Source organism: Macaca nemestrina, chromosome 12 (genome assembly GCF_043159975.1).
Source record: "Macaca nemestrina isolate mMacNem1 chromosome 12, mMacNem.hap1, whole genome shotgun sequence".
Taxonomy (NCBI): domain Eukaryota; kingdom Metazoa; phylum Chordata; class Mammalia; order Primates; family Cercopithecidae; genus Macaca; species Macaca nemestrina.
In genome coordinates, this window is record NC_092136.1 from 16,862,897 (window position 1) to 16,888,509 (window position 25,613).

At 33.4% G+C, this 25,613-nt stretch overlaps 3 protein-coding genes across 3 annotated transcripts; all 3 read right to left on the reverse strand.

Moving 5' to 3' along the window:
* Window positions 1-497: 497 nt before the first annotated feature.
* On the reverse strand, window positions 498-4,564 carry LOC105466418 (olfactory receptor 8H3). The gene is made up of 2 exons (XM_071073935.1): window positions 4,259-4,564; window positions 498-3,282 (listed from the first exon to the last, which is right to left on the reverse strand). Exon 2 carries the CDS (start codon window positions 3,105-3,107, stop codon window positions 2,169-2,171), a length of 939 nt encoding a protein of 312 aa, XP_070930036.1. The 5' UTR covers window positions 3,108-3,282; window positions 4,259-4,564; the 3' UTR covers window positions 498-2,168.
* A 7,190-nt stretch (window positions 4,565-11,754) lies between these two features.
* On the reverse strand, window positions 11,755-12,787 carry LOC105466419 (olfactory receptor family 8 subfamily I member 2). The gene has a single exon (XM_011715398.2). It carries the CDS (start codon window positions 12,685-12,687, stop codon window positions 11,755-11,757), a length of 933 nt encoding a protein of 310 aa, XP_011713700.2. The 5' UTR covers window positions 12,688-12,787.
* A 7,029-nt stretch (window positions 12,788-19,816) lies between these two features.
* LOC139357681 (olfactory receptor 5J3-like) lies at window positions 19,817-20,761 on the reverse strand. The gene has a single exon (XM_071076080.1). The coding sequence runs from the start codon at window positions 20,759-20,761 to the stop codon at window positions 19,817-19,819; it is 945 nt and encodes a 314-aa protein (XP_070932181.1).
* Between the last annotated feature and the right edge of the window lie 4,852 nt (window positions 20,762-25,613).

A 25,613-nucleotide genomic window follows, 5' to 3' on the forward strand; every position in this document is an offset into this window, starting at 1 on the left:
TTGTAACCCAAATTGACAGGATCCATTTTCTAAATCATAGAAGTAGACATAAATGAAACCAAGATAAAACCATAGCTCATAAAAATAAATAGAAAAATGGAAAGAGCTTGTAAATACATGAACTTATGCATTTATAAGATGAGAATGAGCCAGAAACATATTATTAAATAATAAATGTCGATTAAATACTTATTTCTAATCAAAGGAAAACAGATATGTGTTATCTATACCTATACATACCTATAGATATGTATTCCTGAAAACATGAATATCAAAGCAAAAATTAAATCATAATTACTTTATGTGGCATTAATACTTGAGAAGCAAAATTATGAAATAAATTAAGAAAGGAAATAATATGTATTAAAAGATTTGAATTTGCTAGTTGACAGTTTGAATTAGTGAAATTTTATTAAAATGTTAATTCCTAAAATAGAGGTTACAGTCTATTTTAAACACTCACAATGCACTTAGAAAAAATCAAATATAATTGTACAAACAAAACAAATTTCAATATATAAAAAAAGTTTTGCTTGAATGAAAACTAGTAACTGTTACAAAAGTTTAAACAAAAAAGACAAATACTTGGAAAATAAAAAGTAGCTTCTAAAGGGTCCTATAAATAGCAGAGAAAAACAAAACTGTGATTCCAGACTATGTAAGGAAAATATTTAAAAATAAAAGACATTTAAGCACACTACCTGACTAAAATTGACAGGATGTCACAACATCTGAATTCATTGTCAATTCTTTGCTTTACATCTTTTCTGTACTAAGAAATGTAAAATCAATGAATAAAGCATTTAATTCAAAGAGTTATTTTTAAAACTGAAACAAACCTGTAGAAATCAGGAGAAAGGCAATGAGTTTTAAAGGCACACAGGATTTTAATAAAGAAGCAATCTGACACAGAAATCCAGTTTTCACATGTTTAGCATGCAAAGGACATATCACTGCATGTGTATTTTTAACTTGATGAATTTATATTTCAAGTCCAAAACATTGTGAAATGAGTCTTGATGGTGCCCATGCATCAAGAAAACTTTATATTACAGTTGGCAATGACAAAGAGATTATCCAATGTTAAACTTGTAAATGAATACAGAAAGCTGAAAATAGTACGTGGAAAGTGATAGAAATTTTGTTTATATGTGTTATATACGTGCACATATTTGAAACTATTGATCTAGCAGAACATGCACAAAATTCAATATTTGTTTTTCTGAAACAAAACAAGTTTATTAGAGAAGTAAATAAACAAAAGAATGGTGACTCCACAGGAAGAGCAGACAAAACTCAGTATTTGTAGAGGATTTCCATTTTTTCAATATTTTACGGTATTTTTCAAATTTTCTCTAACGTTATATTAATATATGCTATTTTTCTATGACATAATTCTACTGAAATATTTTACTTCTGAAATCCAAAACTGTGTGCTGCTGATTTTTTTTTCTTTTTAGTTCTGTCAATTAAATTAACCAAAAGTAATTTGTAAAACACAAGTTTACATGCTTGAAAAAAGGCATTGTGCAGTAATGTAAGTTTTCTAATGATAATGGGAAGCATTAATTATCGTTGCCTTAAATACTCTACAACTACCCTCTGATCAGATTTGGAGTTATTATTTATCTTGTGCACTTAGGGAAAGGAGGCTTAAGCTTTAGGTAACAAATTAATGACTATACAGCTGAAAGTGTAGCATATTTATAATCTAACACTTGGAAAATTTTATTCCAAAATAAGTACTCCTACACACTCCACTATAATTCTTCCTCATATAATAAATGGAATGACATCTAAAACTATTATCATTGTGTCCCAAATAGTTCTTTCTATAATAAATTTATCTACAATTGAAGTATACAGAAGAATTTGAATAATATAATTTTAAGTGACAACCATATTTTCTTATTTTCCACATCAGTTGCTTCAAAAATATATATGTAGACAGAAAACACGACACACATATTATGATTCTAATTACCATTTGGATTTCTGAAAACACATGCCTTAAAATGTTTTAAATCATGTTTAGTCAAGCAAAGAGTAGCACAACAGCAATGCAAACAAATTAAAGGATTTAATTGTTTTTATAGAGATGCCAAGAAAATACCCAAATAGGAATGAAAGAAAAGATGAGATTAAATGTTCCATTTCTGCTGTTTTAACTACCTGGAGTCCTGTCTTCTCTGCATGACTCTAATGAGAGCATTTTTCACTTCTTTGTTTCTAAGACTATAAATGAGTGGATTCAGCATGGGAATCACAATAGTATAAAACACAGAAGCCACTTGATCCCTTCCCAAGGAATAAGACTTTCTTGGTTTTAAATAAGTAAAAATCATAGTGCCATAAAAGATGGTGACTCCCAAGAGATGAGAGGTGCAAGTAGAGAAAGCTTTCTGCTTTCCTGAAGTGGAATTAATTTTCAAGATAGTAGAGAGAATGCACACATAGGACGCAGATATTGTGAAAAGGGACACCATCAGGGTGGAACCAGCGATAATGAATATCAGGATTTCGGTGTTGTATGTGTCAGTGCAGGACAGAGCTAAAATTGGGGACGTGTCACAGAAAAAGTGATGAATTATGTTTGAGTCGCAGAAATGCAATCTGCTCATGCAAACCACGTTGACAAAGGAGTCCATAAAGCCAATCATATAGGGCCCAGTGAGGAGAGCGAGGCAGAGACTTTTGGACATAATAACTGGGTAGTGTAGAGGACTGCAGATAGCTACATAGCGATCATAGGCCATTGAGGAGAGAAGATAACATTCAGCAGTACCCAAGAAGACAAAAAAGAACATCTGGGCAAAGCAGCCCGTGAAGGAAATAGAGTTGGAAGTCAGTAAGTTTGCTAAGGTTTTAGGTGTGATGACAGTTGAGTAACTGAGGTCAATAAATGATAGGTGAATGAGGAAAAAATACATGGGAGTGTGAAGTTGGAGGTCCAGGCGGATTATCAATATCATCCCCACATTCCCCAGCATAGTAATTACGTATATCAGGAAAAACAGCATAAAGAGGGCCATCTGGATCTCTTCAGAATCTGACAGTCCCATAAGGATGAAGTCAGGTACATTTGTGTTATTCCATCTACCCATCATGTTCGCCTGCTCTAAACTGCTGAGAAATCAAAGCTGATAGGTAGAAGGGGCGCCTGTAATCCCAGCTACTGGAGAAGCTGAGACAGAAGAATCGCTTGAACACGGGAGGCGGAGGTTGCAGTGAGCCGGGATCGTACTATTGCATTCCAGCCCCAGCAACTGTGCCAGACTGCGACTCAAAAAAAGTAAACAATCAAAAAAAATTTGTTAATACGAATGACCTAGCATTTAATAATTAGTTTAGCCTTCTATAAGTTGCTAACAAATTTATAGAATATGACTCAAGAAACTAATTTTATTGCCAATATAGATATATGTACAAATTAACATTTGCATATATTATAATAAAACTAATTGTATTGCCAATATAGATATATATACAAATTAACATTTGCATATGTTATAATAAAATATAGCATATTGCATAATTAGAATGAACCTGACTTTGTTCTGAATGGCTTCCTTTACTGATATATTTAATCCACCTGAAAATATTATACCATAGATACTACTATTATCCACATAGTTTAGGTGAGGGAAAAAAGAGTATGGAAGGTTGGAGTAACTTATTCAACGTTGTTGGATCAATTTACTGTTGACACTGATTCTACAAAGATATCTTAACTTCAGAGAGAAAGCTTATAATACTACACTCTTGTTTATAAATAATTTCAGAAAACATTATAACTTTTCCTATTTTCCTTTGTGCGTTGTGTGTACATGTACTTATAGAGAAAACAGCTAGACGTGTAATAAAAAATGAAACAGTTTTATTATATCATTTACGGCCCTTTTGTTTCCAATATTATTTAATAATAATTTTCAATAAATTTCACCCTTGGGGATTTTAGTCAGCTACATTAAAATTATAGACAATATATAAGTATTAATTTACAAAAGAGGTGATGTTTTCCTGACTTAACTAATCAAAATCTAATTTCTACCAAAAATTATATTTTCAAAATACATACTTTGCTTGTAGACTCTGATTCTAACAACTCCAAATTTGTTTCACAAACCCTGACATTACTTAGGGTAAAGAGTAAATGATATGCGTATGTATTGGTATGTTATTCTGATAAAGTCCCCATTTTATTTCATCTGAAGTAAAATGTGAAACAAAATCTTCCAATTTTGAAAATAATACTTACTGTGTGTGAGTCAACATTCATGAAAAAATTTTCTTCTTATATTATCAGTCTGGAAATTTGTCAACTTCAAATTTTTGTTATAAATAAAATATGAAAACTCTTTAAGGAGGTGATTTTTTAATAATATTTGTTTTCCTTGAGATACTTTGTTTTTACATTTTTGTGCATTCATTCTGTTTTATTCTAAGTTAAAAATAAACCAATCTAGACATTTTGTTTAGGTTCTGGTCTAACGGAAAGATGACCAAGAAGCTATGTATCGAGGAAGACCGGCAGCCACTGTGACCATAAGGAGACTATTCTTTCCCTCTCACTCTGATAGTTCCAGAGGACCTCGCATACCAGAGGCTGATGATAATGCACCTTTTGCTAGGCCCTGGGGACCATTTGCCAAGGAAGATTGTTTGGCATGTTTCCAAGGACAAAAGTTCAGGGACTAAAGAGAGCCATGTTAGGTTTTGTGCAAAGACTTCCCTTTTACCTTAGAAGCCACACAAATGGAGGAAATTATGAATTGGTCTTCTCTTGTGACGTTCTCAATATTTTATGGGGGTGGTGAAGAAGCCATTTCCAGAAAAAAATAGTTACTCAATGACTGACACCATCAAAATGGAATAATACATTTTTCACAATTAAATTTCTTAATATTTAAAAGTGTGATAGTATCATAGAAGTAAACCATGTTAATTGGAAAAGAATCAGAAGATAACAAAATTCAAAAAAGTAAATGAAAACAATACAAAACTGTCATTAACATTTTGTTAACATTATAATTTTTCCTATTTTCCTTTGTGTGTTGTGTGTACATGTACTTATAGATTGCATAACAATTATTGTACTATATATTCAGTGTCTTTTCCTCATTTAATAACCAAAATTTTATGCTATGCCATGAGCTATCTTATATGAATGTTTTATCAACCACACAATTCTATGGTTCGTGTATTGGTTAGTGCCCTGTAACTTACTAAGTTAACTATGCGTTCACCAGCTGATAAATAGACATTTTGAAGCATTATCAAAAAATGGTGTAGGTTATTCATTCTGGTGTGGTGCTGTCATCTAATTCATCCACATGCAATATTTGTGCAATATGTTTTGCTGTTTTCCTGTACTTTTTAAAATTTTATGAAACAAAAGTAAGAGCAGAAAGACAAAATCAGCCCTGAGACTAATAAACATTTTATAATTAATTTATTAGCCAAAAATTTCCTTCCTCCGTATATAGTCAGGTCAAATTTTTTTCTTAAATACGAGTTAAAATTAAAATACAAAAAGAGAGCTGAAGTATTCTACTAAGAATTATTTGCCCAAGATGAGGAAACAAGGGAAGATTCTGAAACAATATACAATACGAATCAGAGTAAAATATTAAAGTGAATCTTAAGTCATTATAATAAAATCTGTTTCATGTCCATTTAAAAGTGAGTCTAGAAGGAAAGCATGCCCATAATCTAGAATTTCAGGAGATAATCTGTTGGTAGGTATAAAGCAGCTACATTTGTATGTATTTATTGTACCTTTGGTGAGCTTTGGGAAGGGTGATGGTATTCATCAGAAATTTAGTGATCCTGAGACAGGTTGATTTGAAGATTTAAAAGCCAGCGTCACACTCTTTAACAATAGATAACATTAGGGTTTAAACCAAAGAAGAGGCAAAAGGTGACTATGTCAAAACCACCTCAATAGGCTTGGTGTTCATAAAATCTCCATGAGCAAGGGATTTTCTTGCTTGATGTTTTTCTAACATTGAAAACCATTTTGTTCCGGTTCAGAGTTGTTTATCATGGCAGGAAAATTATTTTACCATTTACTATGTCATTGTTGAAGCCTAATTCTGATCAGAGATTTTAGATCTCTTTCAATTTAAATGATGAAATAATGTAATGTCCTAGCTAGTCATATTTTTTTATGATTTATTTATTTATTTATTTATTTATTTAGAGACAGAGTCTCACTTTGTTGCTCAGGCTGGAGTGCAGTTGTGCTATCTCAGCTCATTGCAACGTCCACCTCCTGGGCTCAAGCGATCCTCCTGCCTCATCCTCCCAAGTAGCTGGGACTACAGATGAACTCACCACCAGGCTCAGCTAATTTTTTTATAGTCTTTTTAGAGTTCTCCCTATGTTGCCCAGGCTTGTCTTGAATTCCCGGCTCAAGGTATCATCATCTGCCTAGGCCTCCCTAAGTGCTGGGATTATAGAAGTGAGCCACAGTGCCTGGCCTTAGGTCATTATATTTCAAACTATGTTTCTTATTCTCTTCTACTGTCTCTCTCTCAATATCTCTCTCTCATGGATTATGTTTTTTTTAAATCTTTGGCTCAATTAAAAAAACTTTTTTGATATATTTTGTTCAAATACTTATTAATTTGTTTATTCATTAGTTATTTTAGTTATTCTTATTTTAACATTTTATTTCCCCTACTTTATCAGGTTGGATTCATTATTTTTTCCTCTACCACCTAGTAACAGTATTTTCTTATGGTTACCTGTTTAATATTAACAGAATTTAATATTTGCATTATCCATCCAGGTGTCACTTTTCACCTATATACATAGTGATCTCAGTTATTCCTATTGCAGAGTATTACATAAGTAGTCTAAAGTTAAATTTTTCATTTCTTATTTAAGATTAACCTCAGCTATGTGTAGTTACTAAGTTATTAAAATCATAGTAAAATTATGATTCTAATTTTTAAAAATTTTGAGTTTAAATTATTTTTACCATTTATTTATTTATTTGGAGTCTTGCTCTGCTGCCCAGGCTGAAGTGCAGTGGCACAATCTTGACTCACTGCAGCCTCTGCCTTCCGGGTTCAAACAATTCTCCTGCCTCAGCCTCCTGAGTAGCTGGGACTACAGGCACGCCCATCATGTCCGACTCGTTTTTATATATTTTTAGTAGAGATGGAGTGTCACCATGGTGGCCAGGCTGGTCTCGAACTCCTGACCTCAACTGATCTTCCTGCCTCAGCCTCCCCGAGCGCTGGGATTACAGGTGTGAGCTACTGTGTCCAGCCAATATTTACTTTTTATTGAATTGCCTTGTGGTTATGACTGCTTTAAGCTTTGTAAATTTGTAAATTACTTTTAATCAACTGGTATAAATTACTCATAGATTCTGGGAAAGAAAGATTCATACGTCAATATGCAAGTCTGGCTTTTTCTATTACAGTATTCGTAGATTATAAATTCTCAGCAGGAGCAAACAGAAATAAATACAAAAATGAGTGATTCGACTTTATTAGAAGGTGAAATGTACTATAAATAAAGGAAATGTAAAACAGCATAAAAGATGGGAGGGGTGTTCAGAAACAGGGGCATGAGGAAGCAACCAAAATGGAGGACAAGGTGTTTCTCAGTGAAAAGGTGACAGCTGAGCAAGGACTTGAAGGAGGGAAGAGTTAGTCATGTAGGTACAAGGTGGGAATGTGTTCCACACGGATGGAACATCAGGGCAAAGAACCTGTGAAGAGGATGGACCAGGTAGTCGAAGGAATGACAAGCAGGACTATGTGGTAAGTGTGCTGTGAAGAAAAAGTGGAGGTAGTGCATGGAGACTTTTGAGCTTTCTTTCTTAAAAAATAATTTTCAGAAAAGTCTTCAATGATAGGGCCATACTGAAATAAGTGAAATAGAGAGCCATAAAAATACCCGGAGAATGTGAGCTTCAGGCAAATGGAAGAGTAAAAACAATGTTCTATAAAATTAGAAACTTTGTCCTAATGTTTTATATCACTTTATTTTAGTAAAAATTGTGTAAGCAAAACAATATACTGAGTTCCGAACAATCTTTGGCTTTTTAGAGGCATTCATTACCATTAATAAATGTAAAAGTTATATAGTTCTCTAAGATACTTATATTTCATCATGCTAATATTTCTATACATTATTTTCTAAAATATATTTTCTTTTGTATCTGTTGTCTTTAGCTATTACTTTTAGACAGTTTTTCTACCCATCCTTCTCTTCCCCTATTTTAAAAGGCAAATATCTGTGCAAATTCCTAGCCATTCTACACTAGTTACTCCAAGTAACAGATAATAACTTTGAATTCATTTTAAATGGACTTTTAATATTAATATACAGCTAGGAGAATGAAATACTTCTTGAAATGAAACAAGTTTTAAAAACAATTTTTAAAAACTTTTGATACAAAAATGTATCTTAAAGTTAGTGAAATAGAACACAAACTCAAGGAATACACATGGTGGACAGCAACATTACAAGGGCACCACTGATTAAACAGACAGAACCAAAACTATCTTTATTTTGAAGCCTTACACATCAAACATATTTTAAATTGAGTGTTCTTCTTCAGCATATTAAAAAAGAAAAGAGACGTCTGGACTATTGCACAGAGTAGGATACTTCTAGGGACTTAGTTTCAAAGACTACAATTAATCTTCTGATGTGGGAAAGATCGAGTGCTGGAAGAGTGCGGCAGAAGGAATGACTGGAGAAAAGGCAAGGCTTATCCTGGAAAGACTTGCATTACAGGATCTAGAGGGAAGGTGCACACAGAACAACTAGAAGAGAGAATGGTGGGAGATATTAATATACCAGGGGCAATTGTGAGAAGCATATTGAGAAGAGTATATATGGAAATTTAGGCACAATTTGGGGTAAATAAAATATATTGTTATGTGTTATGAGCAAAAAATGTGGGGTATGGTTTTGCTCCTAGAAACAGATTAGCAATAAAACGTTAATAACATTAAAAGATAAATTGGATACATAATTTTATTAATACTAAGTAAATAAGAATATTTGAAATTATCTATAGAAAAATATACATTCAGTACAATTAAAAGTAAAAATGCATACATTAGAATCAGGGTAAACGTAATAAAGTGTAGAAGTCATGTTTTATACACTTATAAAAGTGATCATTTTATTTAGAATGTATGAATGTGTAGTGATGAAGTGAATTTCCATTTCCCTCTGAAGTTTCAAGTCAGCTGAAATGAACTGACAATAAACCGGAGAAAAGGCATGCACATTTGTTAATCTGCATAAGCACAAGAGCCGCTCAAAATATGAGACTCAGAGAAGTCTCAGATGGTTGAGGCATAAATACCCTTTTCATAGGGGAGAAATAAATGAGCCCAAAGCATAGACTGTTTATAAATGATTCTAGAAGGAAACTGAATGGAACCAGCAATTTAAGGGAAGGGACAGAACTGTGTTGTGAACAAGTGCCGTCTATTATGCTGATAAAATCTCTTACAGAATCTCTTGGAGCTGCCCTCAGAAGAACAGATGAAAACTATTGTGTGCGTATGGTGACAACTTTTAGTCTTTTCTGTTCTTCAGTGGTTAATCTTTCCTAGTTAATTAATGAGATACCTAGAGAAGGAGTTTAAGACAATTACTTTTCAGAAGATGTTTCCTCACTCAGGTAAGAAAATTCCAGAGCATGTCCCTCTCTGTACTTGGTAGGAGGGAAACAGAGAAGGTTAACAAGTCTTTGACTCCGAGGCAGCTTCTAAGGTCTTGTAATTTCTTATTTCAAAGTGATCAGGATGCCAAAGCATTATTCTTTGCAATATCATTTTCTGAGTCCCAACCATGTTCACACCCAGGTCCATTCACATGAGCTATTCTCAGCCACTCCCAAGACTGAAGACTGATATTCTCTTTACAGAAGTAGGTTTGTGACATATGGAAAGATGAGAATTCCTAATCAGTTGTCTTCTGTTATTTAAATTCATATATACAGCATATACTTAGTTCCATATTCTAGCCATTCTGAAAAAAAATGTCATTTGGGAAGAAATATATCTGTAAATCACTATGCCATGTTTAATATATAAATGAGAAATGTTTGAGAAAGAATTCTAGAAATAGAATTTCTAACGAAACTGACATTTGAATAAGATTACGTAAAAAACTGTCCAAGCACCAAAGAAATATACAAATATAAGTAAGACAGACCCTGTGGTCCTGATGAATTCATCATTGTGCTTCCACACACAAATGAAAACAAAAGAAAATATTTACTTATATACTTCATATTGATACATTTGCTAGTTATGAAGTGCGCAAATACAAATAGGCAAACTTTTCTCTCAAAGAGCTTACAATCTTGCTAGAGAGTAATACTATAAGCACATTCATTTTCTTTCAAAAGAGCTTCATCAAATTAATCTTCCATTCCTTTCAACATACATTTTAAATATGATAGCCCAACTCTGATAATTATTCATTCATTAATAGACATGAAAGGCAGTACTGATAAAACTTTTTCAATGGTTACTTTCTAACCACAACTGGGAGAGTTCATTAAATCAGGTTTAAGTCTCTTTTCAAGAAAAGCACCACCTCTTCCACCCCACGCACATGAACAATACACACACATTTTCGTCTTTTAATACTATAGATTTAACAACGTCTTTTTGTTTGATTTGGTGATGCAAGAATCTGTATAAATCCAGAACTATCTAGGGATTATGCCACAGCTAGTGAGACATTCCATGAGAAATTAAACTCTGCTGTTTTTATTTTTTAAAATGTCATAAACTAATCACTTTTCTATGTAAAGAAAAATCGTGTTCATATATACATTATCAAGAACTTAACTGTTAGGGGTAAATGACTCCATATTATCAACAGATTTCTGTATACTGCCTGTTGTCTGTTGTTCCATTAGTGCTTGCACTGAAATTACTTTAATCTTTTATTTTTCCCTGTGGCTAATATTGCTTTGTTATTTTTGTTTGTTTCTTTAGTTCTGGATTCTTTGCTTTTGGGTGATCAGCATTTTATATTTTTTGTAAAATTTACCTGTTCTTATTTCTTAATCTTCCAATTTTCTACTCTGTTTGCTAGTAGCTGAGAAAACAGTGTCTGATTATATTGCCAATTTAATATTTTTCTTACTTTTTCAGATATTTTTATTTTTAATGTTTGTGGATACATAGTAAATGTCTATATTTATTGAGTACATGAAATATTTTGAAACAGGCATGCAATGTGAAATAAGCACATCATGGAGAATGGGTTATCCTTGTTCTGAAGCATTTATCCATTGAATTATTATGTTGGTGCAAAGTAATTGTGGTTTTTGCTGGGTTTTTTTTAATGACAAAAAACCACAATTACTTTTGCACCAGTCTAATACAAACAATCCAGTTACATGATATAAGTTGGGCACAGAATGACAAAAATTGCGTGTTCTTAATGTAACAATTTTAAACATGTTTCAGTGTGATGGCATGCTTACATATGCATGTTTAGATGCCTCTTATTTCCTTGTACTTATCTATATCTGAATAACTTATATACTGAATTGACCTCCAAATATAGTGAGGTGAGTTAGTGGTCCATATAAATGAATGAAATAATAATTCCATTCACGAACTTCAAGACTGTAAGTTCTCATTTAGATTGTGTTATGCTTTTTGAGGTCACTCTACTATTATCCTAGTTGTTGGCATAATTGAATTCCTGAAGTCATCCATGTTTGTTTTAATTGTAACATACAGAAATTTGTCATGGAAAAAGTTTTCTATGTATGACTCTCAGAAAAGCATTTTTCACTTCTTTGTTCCTCAGACTGTAGATGAGTGGATTCAGCATGGGAATGACAGTCGTATAGAATACAGATGCCACCTGTGCCTGGGTGAGCGATGATGTGTTATCAGGTTGCAAATAGGTGAAAATCAGAGACCCATAAAAGATAGTTACACCGGTGAGGTGGGATGTGCAGGTGGAGAAGGCCTTCTGCCTGCCTGCTGCCGACTGGATCCTCAGGATAGCTGAGATGATGGTGATATAAGTTACCGTGATGATAAGAAGAGAGCTAAGAAGAGTGAATCCAGCTAAGACAAAGATCACCATTTCTGTGCCAAATGCATCTACACAGGACAGTGCTAAAAGAGCTGTGGTGTCACAGAAAAAATGATTGATGCTGGAACCACAGAACACCAAACTACTTATCACACAGACGGATATCAGAGAATTTGTGAAGCCTATCGCATATGGCATTACTCCCAGCCAGTTGCACACTTTTTGGGACATGACTACTGAGTACAATAAGGGATTGCAGATGGCTACATAGCGATCGTAGGCCACTGATCTCAGAAGGAAACACTCACTACACACCAATCCAACAAAAAAATACATTTGAACAAAGCAGCCAACAAAGGAGATGGATCTCTGATTGGACTTGAAATTCACCAATGCCTTAGGCATTACAGTAGAGGAGTAAAGTATGTCAATGAATGCTAAATTGCTCAGGAAAAAGTACATAGGGGTATGAAGCTGAGAATCAATTCTGATTAACATGGTCAGTCCCAAGTTTCCCAAAATAGTGAATAAATAAATGAAGAGAAACATCAAGAAAAGACTGACTTGTAATTCAGGGTGATTTGCAAATCCAGAGAGGATGAAGACAGTCACCTCAGTGAAATTGTTGCCAGCCATTTATATCAACTCAGGCCTTTGACTTACCTGCTGAATAACAATAAGGAAAGTTAGAGAAGGATTCAAATCTAAAGGTCCTATAATCAAATTTGACTCAGACTCCAACCATGAAAGTGTTACAAATGGAAAGTAAAATTTAATGACTTCAAATTAGAGATTTATGCATCATTTTTATTTTCTACAAAACTGAAAACTTACAGACATTAATACAGAAAAAAACACAAGTTCACGATTGTGTAGACTAAAAAATACATGTCTGGACAGATGTGTAGAAATTCCTCCTAAGTGTACCATTCTCTACCCTTGTCTGTCATGGGGTCTGGCAATTTATCTAATGAAATCAATTGTATCTAACAAATATAGCAAATTATCAAATGAAATCAATTGTATCTTATGAATATAGCAACTTATCTAATGAAATTAATTTTTATCTAATAAATATAACAATTTATCTAGCAAAATGAATTGTATCTAATGAATAGAGCAATTAAATGAAAAATTCAGTGAGATAAGACCAAATGAGGACTTTCATCTATAACATAGTTGAAATTCTTTCATGTATGTTTGTTCAAACAACATGATTGTTTCTAGATATAAAGCACATATTAATCTATGACATCAGATGCTAGCCAACTTATTGCTGAACAGCAGTCTTTAAGACAATGATATAAACGTTAAAAACAGTAAAACAAGCCTGATTTGTTACATTTAGAAATAAGAATTAAATTACAAGGTGGGCACGCTAGAAACTGGAGAACTTAATTGCCTAATTAACTTAACATAAATATATGACAAATAAATGCAATCGAAACTAGCCCGCCATGCAAAGTTAAATCACCTTTGTTTAAATATTAGCACTCTCCTTGAGTAACCAAAGGGGACTTGTTAATAATTATTATCAATAATAATATAACGTATTATTCTTATTGTATATCACATGTACTTAATCATTTAATATGTTCCATGGTCACAGTGTTCTTATTTATCCATTCATTTGCTTGACAAGCATTTATTCAATGAAGACATTTTGTCTTGCCTGTCATGAAAGGCATTTTTCTTAAAGCCTAATGTAAGATGCAGACATTAAAAAAAGAACAAGTTTCCCAATATGAGAAACATGCAAACTATACTCACAGACAGACACATAAATTTTAGGAAAAAGAAGATGAGAAAATTAGACGTACCTGGGATTCAGTCATCCAGAGGGAACATCTTACGTTTCAGCAATCTTTCACTTATTTTCAGGTTCGATATATTTGCCTCCTCTACATTGCTAAACATCAAATAACAAAAGTTTTTATTTAGCATAGAGCTCAATTTCCTGTATAATGGACCCTAAATGCTATGATGTTGATGAAAAAATGTTGGTGGGTTTGATGATAGTATTGGGTATTGTATATATTACCTTCCATTGATAGGATAGAAATAAGAGCCAAATTAACTTCTTGTTAACTTGTATTTATGCACATTCTTGAGAATTAAAAATGTATGTTTTTTGCTCAAGCCTGAATTCCCGTTTAGAATTGTTGTTGTCTTAGTGTATTTCTAAAGCAATCCCACGACAAAAGACTTTCTTTTGAAAGCTCATGTGTTAAGCAGTATTCTTATACCGGCAACTCTTCCTCAAACACTTCGACTCACCTAATAAAAAGTTGGTCAGTTAGCATCTTTGATCTCTTGAGATTCATATTTTAATTGTACTCCAGGGTCTATTCTTAATTTGCCTGGTGTATATCTCTAATGGAAGTGTTAGGAAATACATATTCCTCATTTTTGTGTTTTTCAGTTAAATGGTAGCAGACACATTGAAAAATTCAATTGATGTAGTTTTAAAAATCACATTATTTTCATGTTATTGGTAGATATATAGACATGAAACATGTATGAAACATTACATTATTATGAAACTAAAGGAGACATATGATGTTAGGGAATCTCAGGTAACCACTGCCTTTGTCTGTTTCCCAGATAACCCTCCCATGAAACGGAAGTAAGCTTTCCTACTCACTGATTTAATGCTGTTAATATGTGTTGAAATTATATTACCATCTATGTCAACAAACATGGATGTGTTTACTTTTAACTCAGGCATTCAATTATTTTTAATTGTGCTTAATGGTATATATGCAATATCATTGTCTGATGATAAGTATGCCATCTAGGAAAATGAACAAGAAACCTATGGTACAAATCAAACTCATGTTCTCCATTTAATGCTCAATTTATGAGTAAATACAATATTTCGCACAATTGTATTCACATTATCTCTTGAGTTTGTTTGTTTCAAAGCAGCTTCCTAGCCTATGCTACTGTACAGATTCTGGTTTATTAGGTCTGATATTGACCCATAAAATTAAATTTTTCAAAATACCCCACATTACATGGGTTATACATTGACAAACACTAGCTAGGCAGGATCTCACAGACTCCTCTAATGAAATTCTTCTTCTACTGTGATTGTTATATTCTCTTATACCACTTATATTTTAAAGGGGCTTATTTTTTAATTGACAAATATATTCATGGAGTACAAGTCAGATCATATATATCTATCATCTCAAACATTTATCATTTCTTTGTGTTGGGAATATTCAATATTCTCCTTCTCACTATTTGAAACTACATAATACATTATTGTTAACTATAGTCGTTGTACAGTTGTACAGAACAATAGAACACATTCCTCTTGTTTAGCTGTAATTTTGTATCCTTTAACAAATCTCTCCCAAGTGTTACATAATGAAACAAGACAGTTTCCATATGAGAAAAAAAATACATTTTTTGTAGTGATAGAAACTATCTCTAATATTAGAGATTTTAAAAAAGAAAATCTATTATAGATGTACCATATCACTTACTGATTATCAATATCATCAGATATTAGGACAAAATAAGTTGTATACAGTAGTCCCCCATTATCTGTTACCCTTGGTCAATCAGTCTGAAAATATTAAAAGGAAAACTTCACCAGGAATGGACAATTCATAGGTTTAAATGTGCTTTTCTTAGTATTGTTATAATGGCTCCATTTTATAAGTAGTTATTGTTGTTAATCTTTCACTGTGTCTAATTTAAAATTAATCTATATCTCAAGTATGTATGTACAGGAAAAAAAACCCAGTATATATCGAGTTTGATACTATCTGAAATTTCAGGTATCCACCAAGGGTCGTAGATTCTTTGAGGATAAGGAGAGACTACAGTAATTTCTTCCCCCTCTAAGTGCTCCACTTGAGAAAATAAAACTTTGAAAGAATTGAGTTGTACACCTGCAGTCTCAATGTTTCATCTACCGTTTTACTTATTTGTTCAACGCAAATTGATTAAACAGCTGTTAGACAACAGGTACTATGCTTTGTGTGTAATATGAAAATAGTATCATTTCTCCTTTCACACTACCTAGTGTTAATTGCCTGTTTCAAGATTCAAATTTTGCCTCAGCTATTTAATATTCTGATATTTGGTGAACTAACATGTATAGTGGTCACAAATACACAGTTGATATAGGGCTATTGTTGACCATATTACAGGATAGACATTTAATAACTACTTGATTAATTGAATTTACATTTTTTCTATACATCTATTTTGGTGTCTGTCGATCAACTCTTTTTAACTTTTTTATTAAATAATTTTAGACCTACAGATTTTCTATAAACACTTATTCTAGCTTTACTCATGTTAAAATTAATCACAGTATGAATATTAATACATCCCGGGAGGCAGAGACAGCAGTGAGCCAAGATCGTGCCATTGCACTCCAGCCTGGCGGTGGAGGGAGACTCCGTCTCAAAGAAAAGAAGAAAAAAAAAGAAAAGAGATGATGGATCTATGCTGACTTGCCAGATATTTGGCTTGTGAGTGAATGGAAACATTTTATTCAAACAAAATAATATAAAAATAGAAAATGGGTGCATGCAATACTGTGATATTAGTTTTAGAACCTTGGGGTTGAGGAAGTTGAAAGGCATTCAGAAAAATAACTATTTGTCTTGGATGAGATGTAAAATACTCAGATGTCCAATAAAATGTGAATATCTCTACTCAGATTTTCTTAGTTATGTTTGTTAGCTTGTGGAACAAGTTGCTGTTTCATGGTATGTACAGCAAAATGCAAAGTGGACTGAAGTTCAGAATGCTTAGGAAGTCATATGATCTAATGAAAAAACATATATTCTGTCCCATATTTGGTTTTGTCGCCAGAAGAACAGATTAGAAGTTTCCCTTTAACTCTTAATTTTTCTGATTTTAAAAAATCACATGAAGACAGTAAAAAGGGCCATTTTCAGTTTTTTCATATTTCTAAGTTGGAGAACATTTGCTAGCCACCAGTAAAATGCCTCATTGTTGGGATGGTCTTCAGAAACCTACACACATAGCCATCCATCTGATATTCAAACCTCTTCCTACAAAGTATCACCAATTGTTCACTTTAGCTTAAATCTTCCAAGTGATGTTTTTCACTGCATCTTGGGGTAGTCTATATTGAGTTAAAATGTGTTTTCACATAGCATATAAGTAGTTAATTTATTATTAAATATACATTCAATTGACTTTGAACTGCACTTGTTCAAAAATTTTTAAATTTTAATAATTGGATTCCTTTGAACCCTATAAAACAAATTTAATCCCTTCTCTTTATGGCCTGTTTTCAATAAGAGAAAATTATAAATTGTTCTCTAACCCTTTCAATTCAATATTCTCCACATGATGTTTTTTATTATCCTTAATACTTTCCCTTGCAAAGAACCTGAACAATTTGGAACATGTTAAATGTACAATATCCACAGCTACACATATTAATTCAAGATTGACTACTGAGGATTCAAGTGGATCATAAACACCTTAATCGAAGCATAGAAACACTCCTTTTCATTTACATATATATGGATTCTTATATCTATATAAAATATAGACATATAGATAAATGAAATCAGCATTGCACTGCTAACAGAGGCTTTTACTAGAAACAAAAGTTAAGCACAAATTTTTAGATTGACTATGGATCTAAAGAAAGAAACCACATCCATTCACATGCTGTTAAACTGTTTTAAGCTGTTTTAATGTATAAAATACATGTCAGAAACATGGTCATCACAGAGTACAAAAGCAGATAAAGTAAACTACAGAGATGTATTTGCTTGACTAGGGTTATTTAGTGATTGTTGGAGAAACTATCCATAATCTAAGGTCTTCCTAGATCTGATGAATTAATTTTTGTAGCCTTTTTATATTAAAGCTAAAGCTGTTGGGAAAACTTTCCTAACAATTGATAGTTTGAGTAACAAATATTTAAAGACTTCTAGGTTTCTTGTAGCTTTAATGGTATTTCTGAATAATACTCCTCTGTGTAAGTTTATAGTATTTCAGAAAGTCTATCCCCTTGAATTTCATCTTCTGTTATTCAATTTAATACGCTTCTTTTTTCACGATTTTGGTCCAACGAGTATAATCTCAAATCCATTACTAGTTGAGAAACCTTACTTTCTCAAATTGTTTCTCATGAAGCTAGTAAATAATTTGTGGAAAGATTATGTTTAATCATTGTATTTTCGTAAATTTTCACATTGTTGGTTTTATCTTTCTTTCTTTTTTTTTTTTTTTTTTTTTAATTTGTTTGTTTTTTTGAGACGGAGTCTCACTCTGTCGCCCAGGCTGGAGTGCAGTGGCCGGATCTCAGCTCACTGCAAGCTCCGCCTCTCGGGTTCACGCCATTCTCCTGCCTCAGCCTCCTGAGTAGCTGGGATTACAGGCGCCCGCCACCACGCCCGGCTAATTTTTTGTATTTTTAGTAGAGACGGGGTTTCACCGTGTTAGCCAGGATAGTCTCGATCTGCTGACCTCGTGATCCACCCACATCGGCCTCCCAAAGTGCCGGGGTTACAGGCGTGAGCCACTGCGCCCGGCCTCTTTTTCTTTTTTGGAGATTTTATTATACAATATATTCATTATTTCTATCTGCTATAACTAAACTTTTAAATACAATAATTGCACTGCTGAAGTAATTAGATTCTATACAAAATTTTGGAAAATAATTAGGCAAAATATCAAAACAAATATTTATATACATTTTACCCAAAAATGCCATTATTTGGATGTTGTCTGATCAAATATTGATGTTGTCTGATCTTGGGTGAGTTTTTATCCCATTGATGCTTGGTTTCATATTCTTCTTTCAGAAGAATCTCAAAATCTGCAAAACGGCTCAGCTCTTGGACATCACTAAGAAGAAGAAGTCAGTACACTTCCTTTAACCTATTCTCCTTGAGAGATGTGTGTGTGTGTTTGTGCATCCATGTGTGAGTGTGTGTATGTGCCTGTGTGTGGTACATGTCTCTGTGATTGTGCACCTACTGGTTCTTCTATATTTTTTACAAAACTAGAGATTGTATTCTATAACTAACCAATCCACAGACAATGGGTGACAGTTTATCACATAGGAAGTTCGATTTTCAGAATCACAATTTGAAATTTGAAAGGATTCAAATTATACCAAAGTAGCATAAAAATATTTTTATCTGAAGACATTTGAGATTCAGCAAATGCAGAAAGAAGCTTTATTAGAGCTTTTCTTATACTGAAGGCAGAGACTTCTGAGAATGAAACCTCCATAAATTGCCTCTAGCAGGAGGATTTTCTGCCTGGAAGAAGAAAGGGAACACAGGAATCTGCATAAAACAAACAATATCGGAAACATTGTGTCCTATTTGTTCTGTTAAAAGTTCATTTGTTCTTCCCATAGAAACCTTTCTCATCCTTTGCTTTCGTGTGGCAAATTAGGTGTATAAACGCTGGTCTCTAATTATTGAGCCAGTTCTTTTGTGTGCCCCCATATATGTATGAATAAACTTTGCCTCTTCTCTTATAAATCATTCCTTTGTCATAGTATTTAATGGGCCTTCCAACTAAAAAACCTAAAAGTGTAAAACAAATGTTTCTCAGATATATGTGTGTGTATGTGTATGTTCCCACATGTGCACATGTATGTTTCTGAAGGCTAAAAATGAATGCATCTTTGCACATACACTGCTTTGAAAATAGCTTTCTGCCTCCACCCCAAAGGTCCTGCATATATTTAACAACGTACTTACTGCAGCATCGAGAGTCTTAAGTGTTTCTGGCTGAAACTTCATGTTCGCTGAGGAAGTATTTTCCTCTTAATAATTATTTTCATGGCTGCTTTGGCTTCTCTGTTTCTCACGCTATATATTAGAAGATTTAGTATTGGCAGCAAAAGTGTGTACAATACAGACAGAATTTTGGCACTATCCTGTGAGTAGCTAGAGCTTGTTCCCAGATAAGTAAATATCACTGTTCCATAGAAGAGAGTCACTACCATTAGGTGGGAGGCACATATGGATATGGCTTTATTTCTTCCCCTGGTGGAATGTATCTTCACGACAGTGAGCAGGATTCCCAGATAGGAACTAACCACTATCAAAAACGTAGTCACTGATGTTACTCCAGAGAGGACAGTAAATAAAACCTTACTGCGTTGGGTGTTGGAACAGGAGAGTTGGAAGAGCAACAGAATGTCACAGAAATAATGGTTGATAACATTGGGCCCACAGAAAGACAAATTGAGCAAGCTACTCAGGTGGGTGAGGGAGTTTGCAAAGCCAAGCAGGTAGGAAACAGTCACCAGGTAGATGCAGAAAGTAGGAGTCATGAACCCTTTGTAGTGAAGTGGGCGGCAAACAGCGAGATACCGATCACATGCCATGGCAGCCAGGAGGAAGCATTCGGTAGTCAGGAACAAGCTGACAAAGGAATACTGAAGGAGGCACCCATGATAGGAGATGACTTTCTGTCCTGCTATGTAGTTCACCAACATTTTAGGAATCAAAACTGAAGAATAGCAGAAATCCAAGAAAGCCAACTGGCTAAGGAAAAAGTACGTGGGTGAATGGAGCTGGGCACTAGCCAGAATGATTATGATAATCCAAATGTTGCCCAACACAGTAATGAGATAGATTAATAGAAAGAGCACAGAAAGGACAACATTCATTTCAGGGTTATCAGTCAGCCCCAGGAGGATGAATTCAGTTATCACACTGACATTTCTGTCAGCCATTTATATGGCTGCCCTATGGGGGATCTGCAGAGAACAATAGGAAAAATAAAATAACCACAGAGTACAGCTTGAGTAGATAAATTGCAGCTATTAACTTCCTTCGAAAATACATAGTTTCAATGATCCATAATAATTATCTGTGGTAAACTTGAATTTTCATGCAAAAGTTAATCTGATACAGACCTTTGTTGGGTCTCACTAAGGAATATAAATGAACATTATGCACCATATAAGAACCTGTGGAAAAATTAGTTTCCCTGCAGAGCTCTAATAGGAACATTTGTTTAACAGAGAGATGTTAGGAGATGGATTCTGGGTAACAATATATTCCAGATTCAGTAATAGAAGGCAAGGACTTCATCCATTAAGGAAGAAAATTATGTAGCAAGGAGCAACAACAAAATCCCAAACATCCTCAATATTTAACACGTGGAATTTTTATACATCTGGCATAATTAATTTCTATGATATTTGGACAGCTAGTACACATGACACATACATTAAACAATAACACAAAAGAATGTATATATGTGTATGCTTTTATATATGTGGATATGTGAATGCATATGCATACATATAATCTCATCTAAGAAAACATACAGGTTATTTATGAAAAAGGTGAGAATCAGGGAGTGTCTGGAATACAGAATTTAAAAAATCAAACATTTTCTATCATAATAAAATTGTTTATTTTTAAAAACACATTTATACCAGAAAGTCATCTTCTGAAACTCCAAGTGATATTCATCATTGCACCCTCTGACTTCCTATAGCATTTATTATCCAACAGCTTGGATTTGTCTATACCTGACATTTTCATAATGTTTTACTTTTTTTCATTATTTATTGGGTCATGAAAGCTTTTCACAATGTTTTAATCTCTGCAGCCAAAGTCTTTCATTGTATTTCAGGGACAAAGCATGTGTATCCTGCACATTAAATCACATATGGATCTTTTTATTTAGAAAAAGGTTATTGTATTTTAGGTTTTATCATTTAACCCAAAATACATAAAAAGTTTCAAGTATCTAATATATTTGGAAAACACTGGGTTACATATGTTTAAGGAAAATTGTCTTTACAAGTTTTAGGAGTACTTATACTGCTGTGGTAGATAGTTTCCATAAACAAACAAAAACATTTTTTATATTAATTTGACAATGGCATCTATATTCACAGAACATTTATGGGTGTGATAATTCACAATCCACAATCCAACATTATTTGGGAATAATATTTCCCTAATATTGGTTAAAGAGCAATAAAGACATGGGCTTTGATTTCTACCTTGTACTACCAGTGTGAGGTAAAGTAAGCTATTTAATAACATTTAAATACTGCAGACACACTCCAAGATAGCTTCAATTATGTCCATTTTACTGCAATTACAAAAAGTTAAAAAGAATGACTAGTCACTTTTTACCAGAGAAACTTGTAATTTCATGCCCAAAGATTGAATTCATCTATAAATCTTCCTCTAGATATAACTATGAGAATTAAATAAAACATAAGTGCAAATTTGTAGACGTGGAATAATAGACATTGGAGACTCGGAAGTGTGGGAGGAGAGAGGGAAATGAGGGATGAGAAATCAATTAATGGGTAAAATGTACATTATTTGGGTAATGGTTACAATACAAGCCCAGACTTCACCATGACACCATGTATCCATGGAACAAAGCTGCACTTGAACTCCTTAAATTTATACTAATAAAAGAAAGAAAATATTTGAAAACGTCTGGCATGCCATAGGAGCTCTCTGAATGTCTGTTTCCTATTCGAAATAAAATGAAGAAAATAGACTGAGAAAATAGAGGTGTCTGTCCACATACTTGACAAATTACTTTTTGACTAAATTAACATTTTTGTTCTTTGCCTTCTTTGGTTTAATATTGTTTAGCCAGCTTTGCCTTGATTGACTTTCTTTTTTTAAAAAAATAAATATGTGACTTTGACTATGAGTTTCTTCTTATTCACTAATTTCATAGTTGTTTCTTTAATGTTTATTTAATAAATGATCATTTTGACCTGGACTACTTTTCACATTGTATTTTTCTTTTGCTATAAAATCAGTTACAATAAAATAATGTTTGAGTCTCAAAATTGTTGCTTGAAATAAGGCCAAAGAAATTGCTGTTCCTTTTCTCAGATTTAACAAAATTCAACAGTTTATAATAACTAGCCTTATATTTCAAAGAATTTCTTCAAATACTCTTCTGCAACTTATATCAAAGACATGAAGTTTTAAATACAACTACTTAAGGAAAACATAAAATAAACCCACAAATTATTTCACAAAAGCCAGTTGATGTTGGGAATATTGTAATTCTGTTTCACTTATCTCAATGATTGAACTTGATTTGAGGCAAATGCTTCTTTCTCATATCACACTCGCAAGGTACTGAGAGTTTCTCTTTATTGAAAACAGGAGAAGGTATTTTATAAACCCTTTGTTAGAACACATAAACAAGATACCTACCTGGTGTTGAGAGGAAGCCCTGGCTCTTTTCTCTTAATTTCCAGACAATTGTGTTTATATTTGGCTTAGGACCTTTGGAGGATAGACTCCCCAGTGATTTATTAAAAACTAGATTTCATTAAAACAGTTAAAAAATAGGCCCGAGGAAAGTAAGGCCCCAGCACTCTTTCCAAAGTGTAACAATTCATATATTTGGCCTTTTCTCACTTGCAGAGAAAAATTGTCGTAGATGTTCTTGTCTCACCTATGTAAGGCTCTACAAGGGAAATTAACTCCACTGGTAATAATTAAAATTTACATAATTTATATGTACATATTATAGGTGATATAGTATATATATTATTTGTAAAGAGCTCTAAATTCCAATTTGTCATGGTCATATCCTTCTACTAATACATTATTATTTATAGTAGCTATGAAAAATATATACATGTTCCAGTGTGAGAGAATCCACAAATGTAGAAGCAATTACTAAATAGAATTCAGGGGTGTGTGTGTGTGTGTGTGTATGTGTGTGCATATGTATGTATGTGAAATTTCATATGGTAGATTACTTTTTAATATTAGGGGTAACTTAACAAATTAGGATACTAGGATAATTATCAGGTTCAATATTTTTGTCATTTTATTGGCTGAACATAATAATAATTTTTAAACTATTGAGTAGGTGGGGAGGGAACAAGATGGAAAACACATTTCAGGATATTATCCAAGATAACCTCCCTAACCCAGCAAGGCAGGCCAAAATTCAAATCCAGAGAATCCAGAGAACCCCATTTAGATACTCCATGAAAAGAACTATCCCAAGACACACAACCGTCAAATTCTCCAAGGTCGAAATGAAGGAAAAAATGTTAAGGGCAGCCTGAGAGAAAGTCCAGGTCACTTACAAAGGGAAGCCCATCAGACTGAAAGCAAACTTATCAGAGGAAACCCTACAGGCCAGAAGAGATGGGAGACCAATATTCAACACTCTTAAAGAAAATAATTTTCAACCCAGAATTTTACATCTGGCCAAACTAAGTTTCATAAGTGAAGGAGAAATACAATGCTTTTCAGACAAGCAAATGATGAGGGATTTTGTCACCACCAGGCCTGCCTTGTAATTGCTCCTGAAGGAAGAACGAAACATGGAAAGGAAACACCATTACCAGTCACTACATTAACTTTAAATATAAATGGGCTAAATGCCCCGTTTAAAAGACACAGAATGGCAAGTTGGATACACAGACAAGACTCATTGGTGTGCTGTATTCAAGAGACACATCTTAGGTGCAAAGACACACATAGGCTCAAAATAAAGGGATGGAGGAAAATTTACCAAGCAAATGGAAAGCAGAAAAAAAGGAGGGCTTACAATCCTAGTTTCTGACAAAATACTTTAAACCAACAAAAGTAAAAAAAGACAAAGAAGGTCATTACATAATGGGGAAGGATTTAATTCAATAAGAAGAGCTAACTATCCTAAATACATATGCAGTCAGTCCAGGAGCACCCAGCTTCATAAAACAAGTTCTTAAAGACCAACAAAGAGACTTAGATCCCCATACAATAATTGTAGGAGACTTTAATAACCCACCGTCAATATTAGACAGATCATATAGAGAGAAAATTAACAGATATTCAGGACTTCAACTCAGCCCTGGATTGAGTGGACCTGATAGATAACTACAGAACACTCCACCCAAAAACAAGAGAATATACATTTTTCTTGGTGTCACATGGAACATACTCTAAAATTGGTCACATAATTGGAAGTAAAACACTCAGCAAATACAAAAAAACTAAAATAATAGCAAACAGTCTCTCAGACTACAGTGCAATCAAATTAGAAATAAAGATTAAGGAACTCACTCCAAACCACACAACTAAATGGAAATTGAACAACCTGCTCCTAAAAGACTTCCAGGTAAATAATAAAATTAAGGCAGAAATCAAAAAGCTCTTTGAAACCCATGAGAATAAAGAGACAACATACCTGAATATCTGGAATGCAGCTAAAGCATAGTTAAGAGGGAAATTTATAGCACGAAATGCCCACACTGAAAAGCTAGGAAGATCTTAAATTGACATCCTAACATCACAACTAAAAGAACTAGAGAACCAAGAACAAACGCACCCCATAGCTAGCTAGGAGACAAGAAACAACCAAGCTCAGAGTGGAACTGAAAGAGATAGAGATACAAAAAATCCTTCAAAAAAATCAACGAACCCAGGAGCTGTTTTTTTGGAAAACAATAAAGAAAATAAATAGAGTGTTAGCTAGACTAATAAAGAAGTAAAGAGAGAAGGTTCAAATAAACACAATCAGAAATGATCAGGGAGATATCATTACAGACTCCACAGAAATACAAGCAACTGTAAGAGAATACT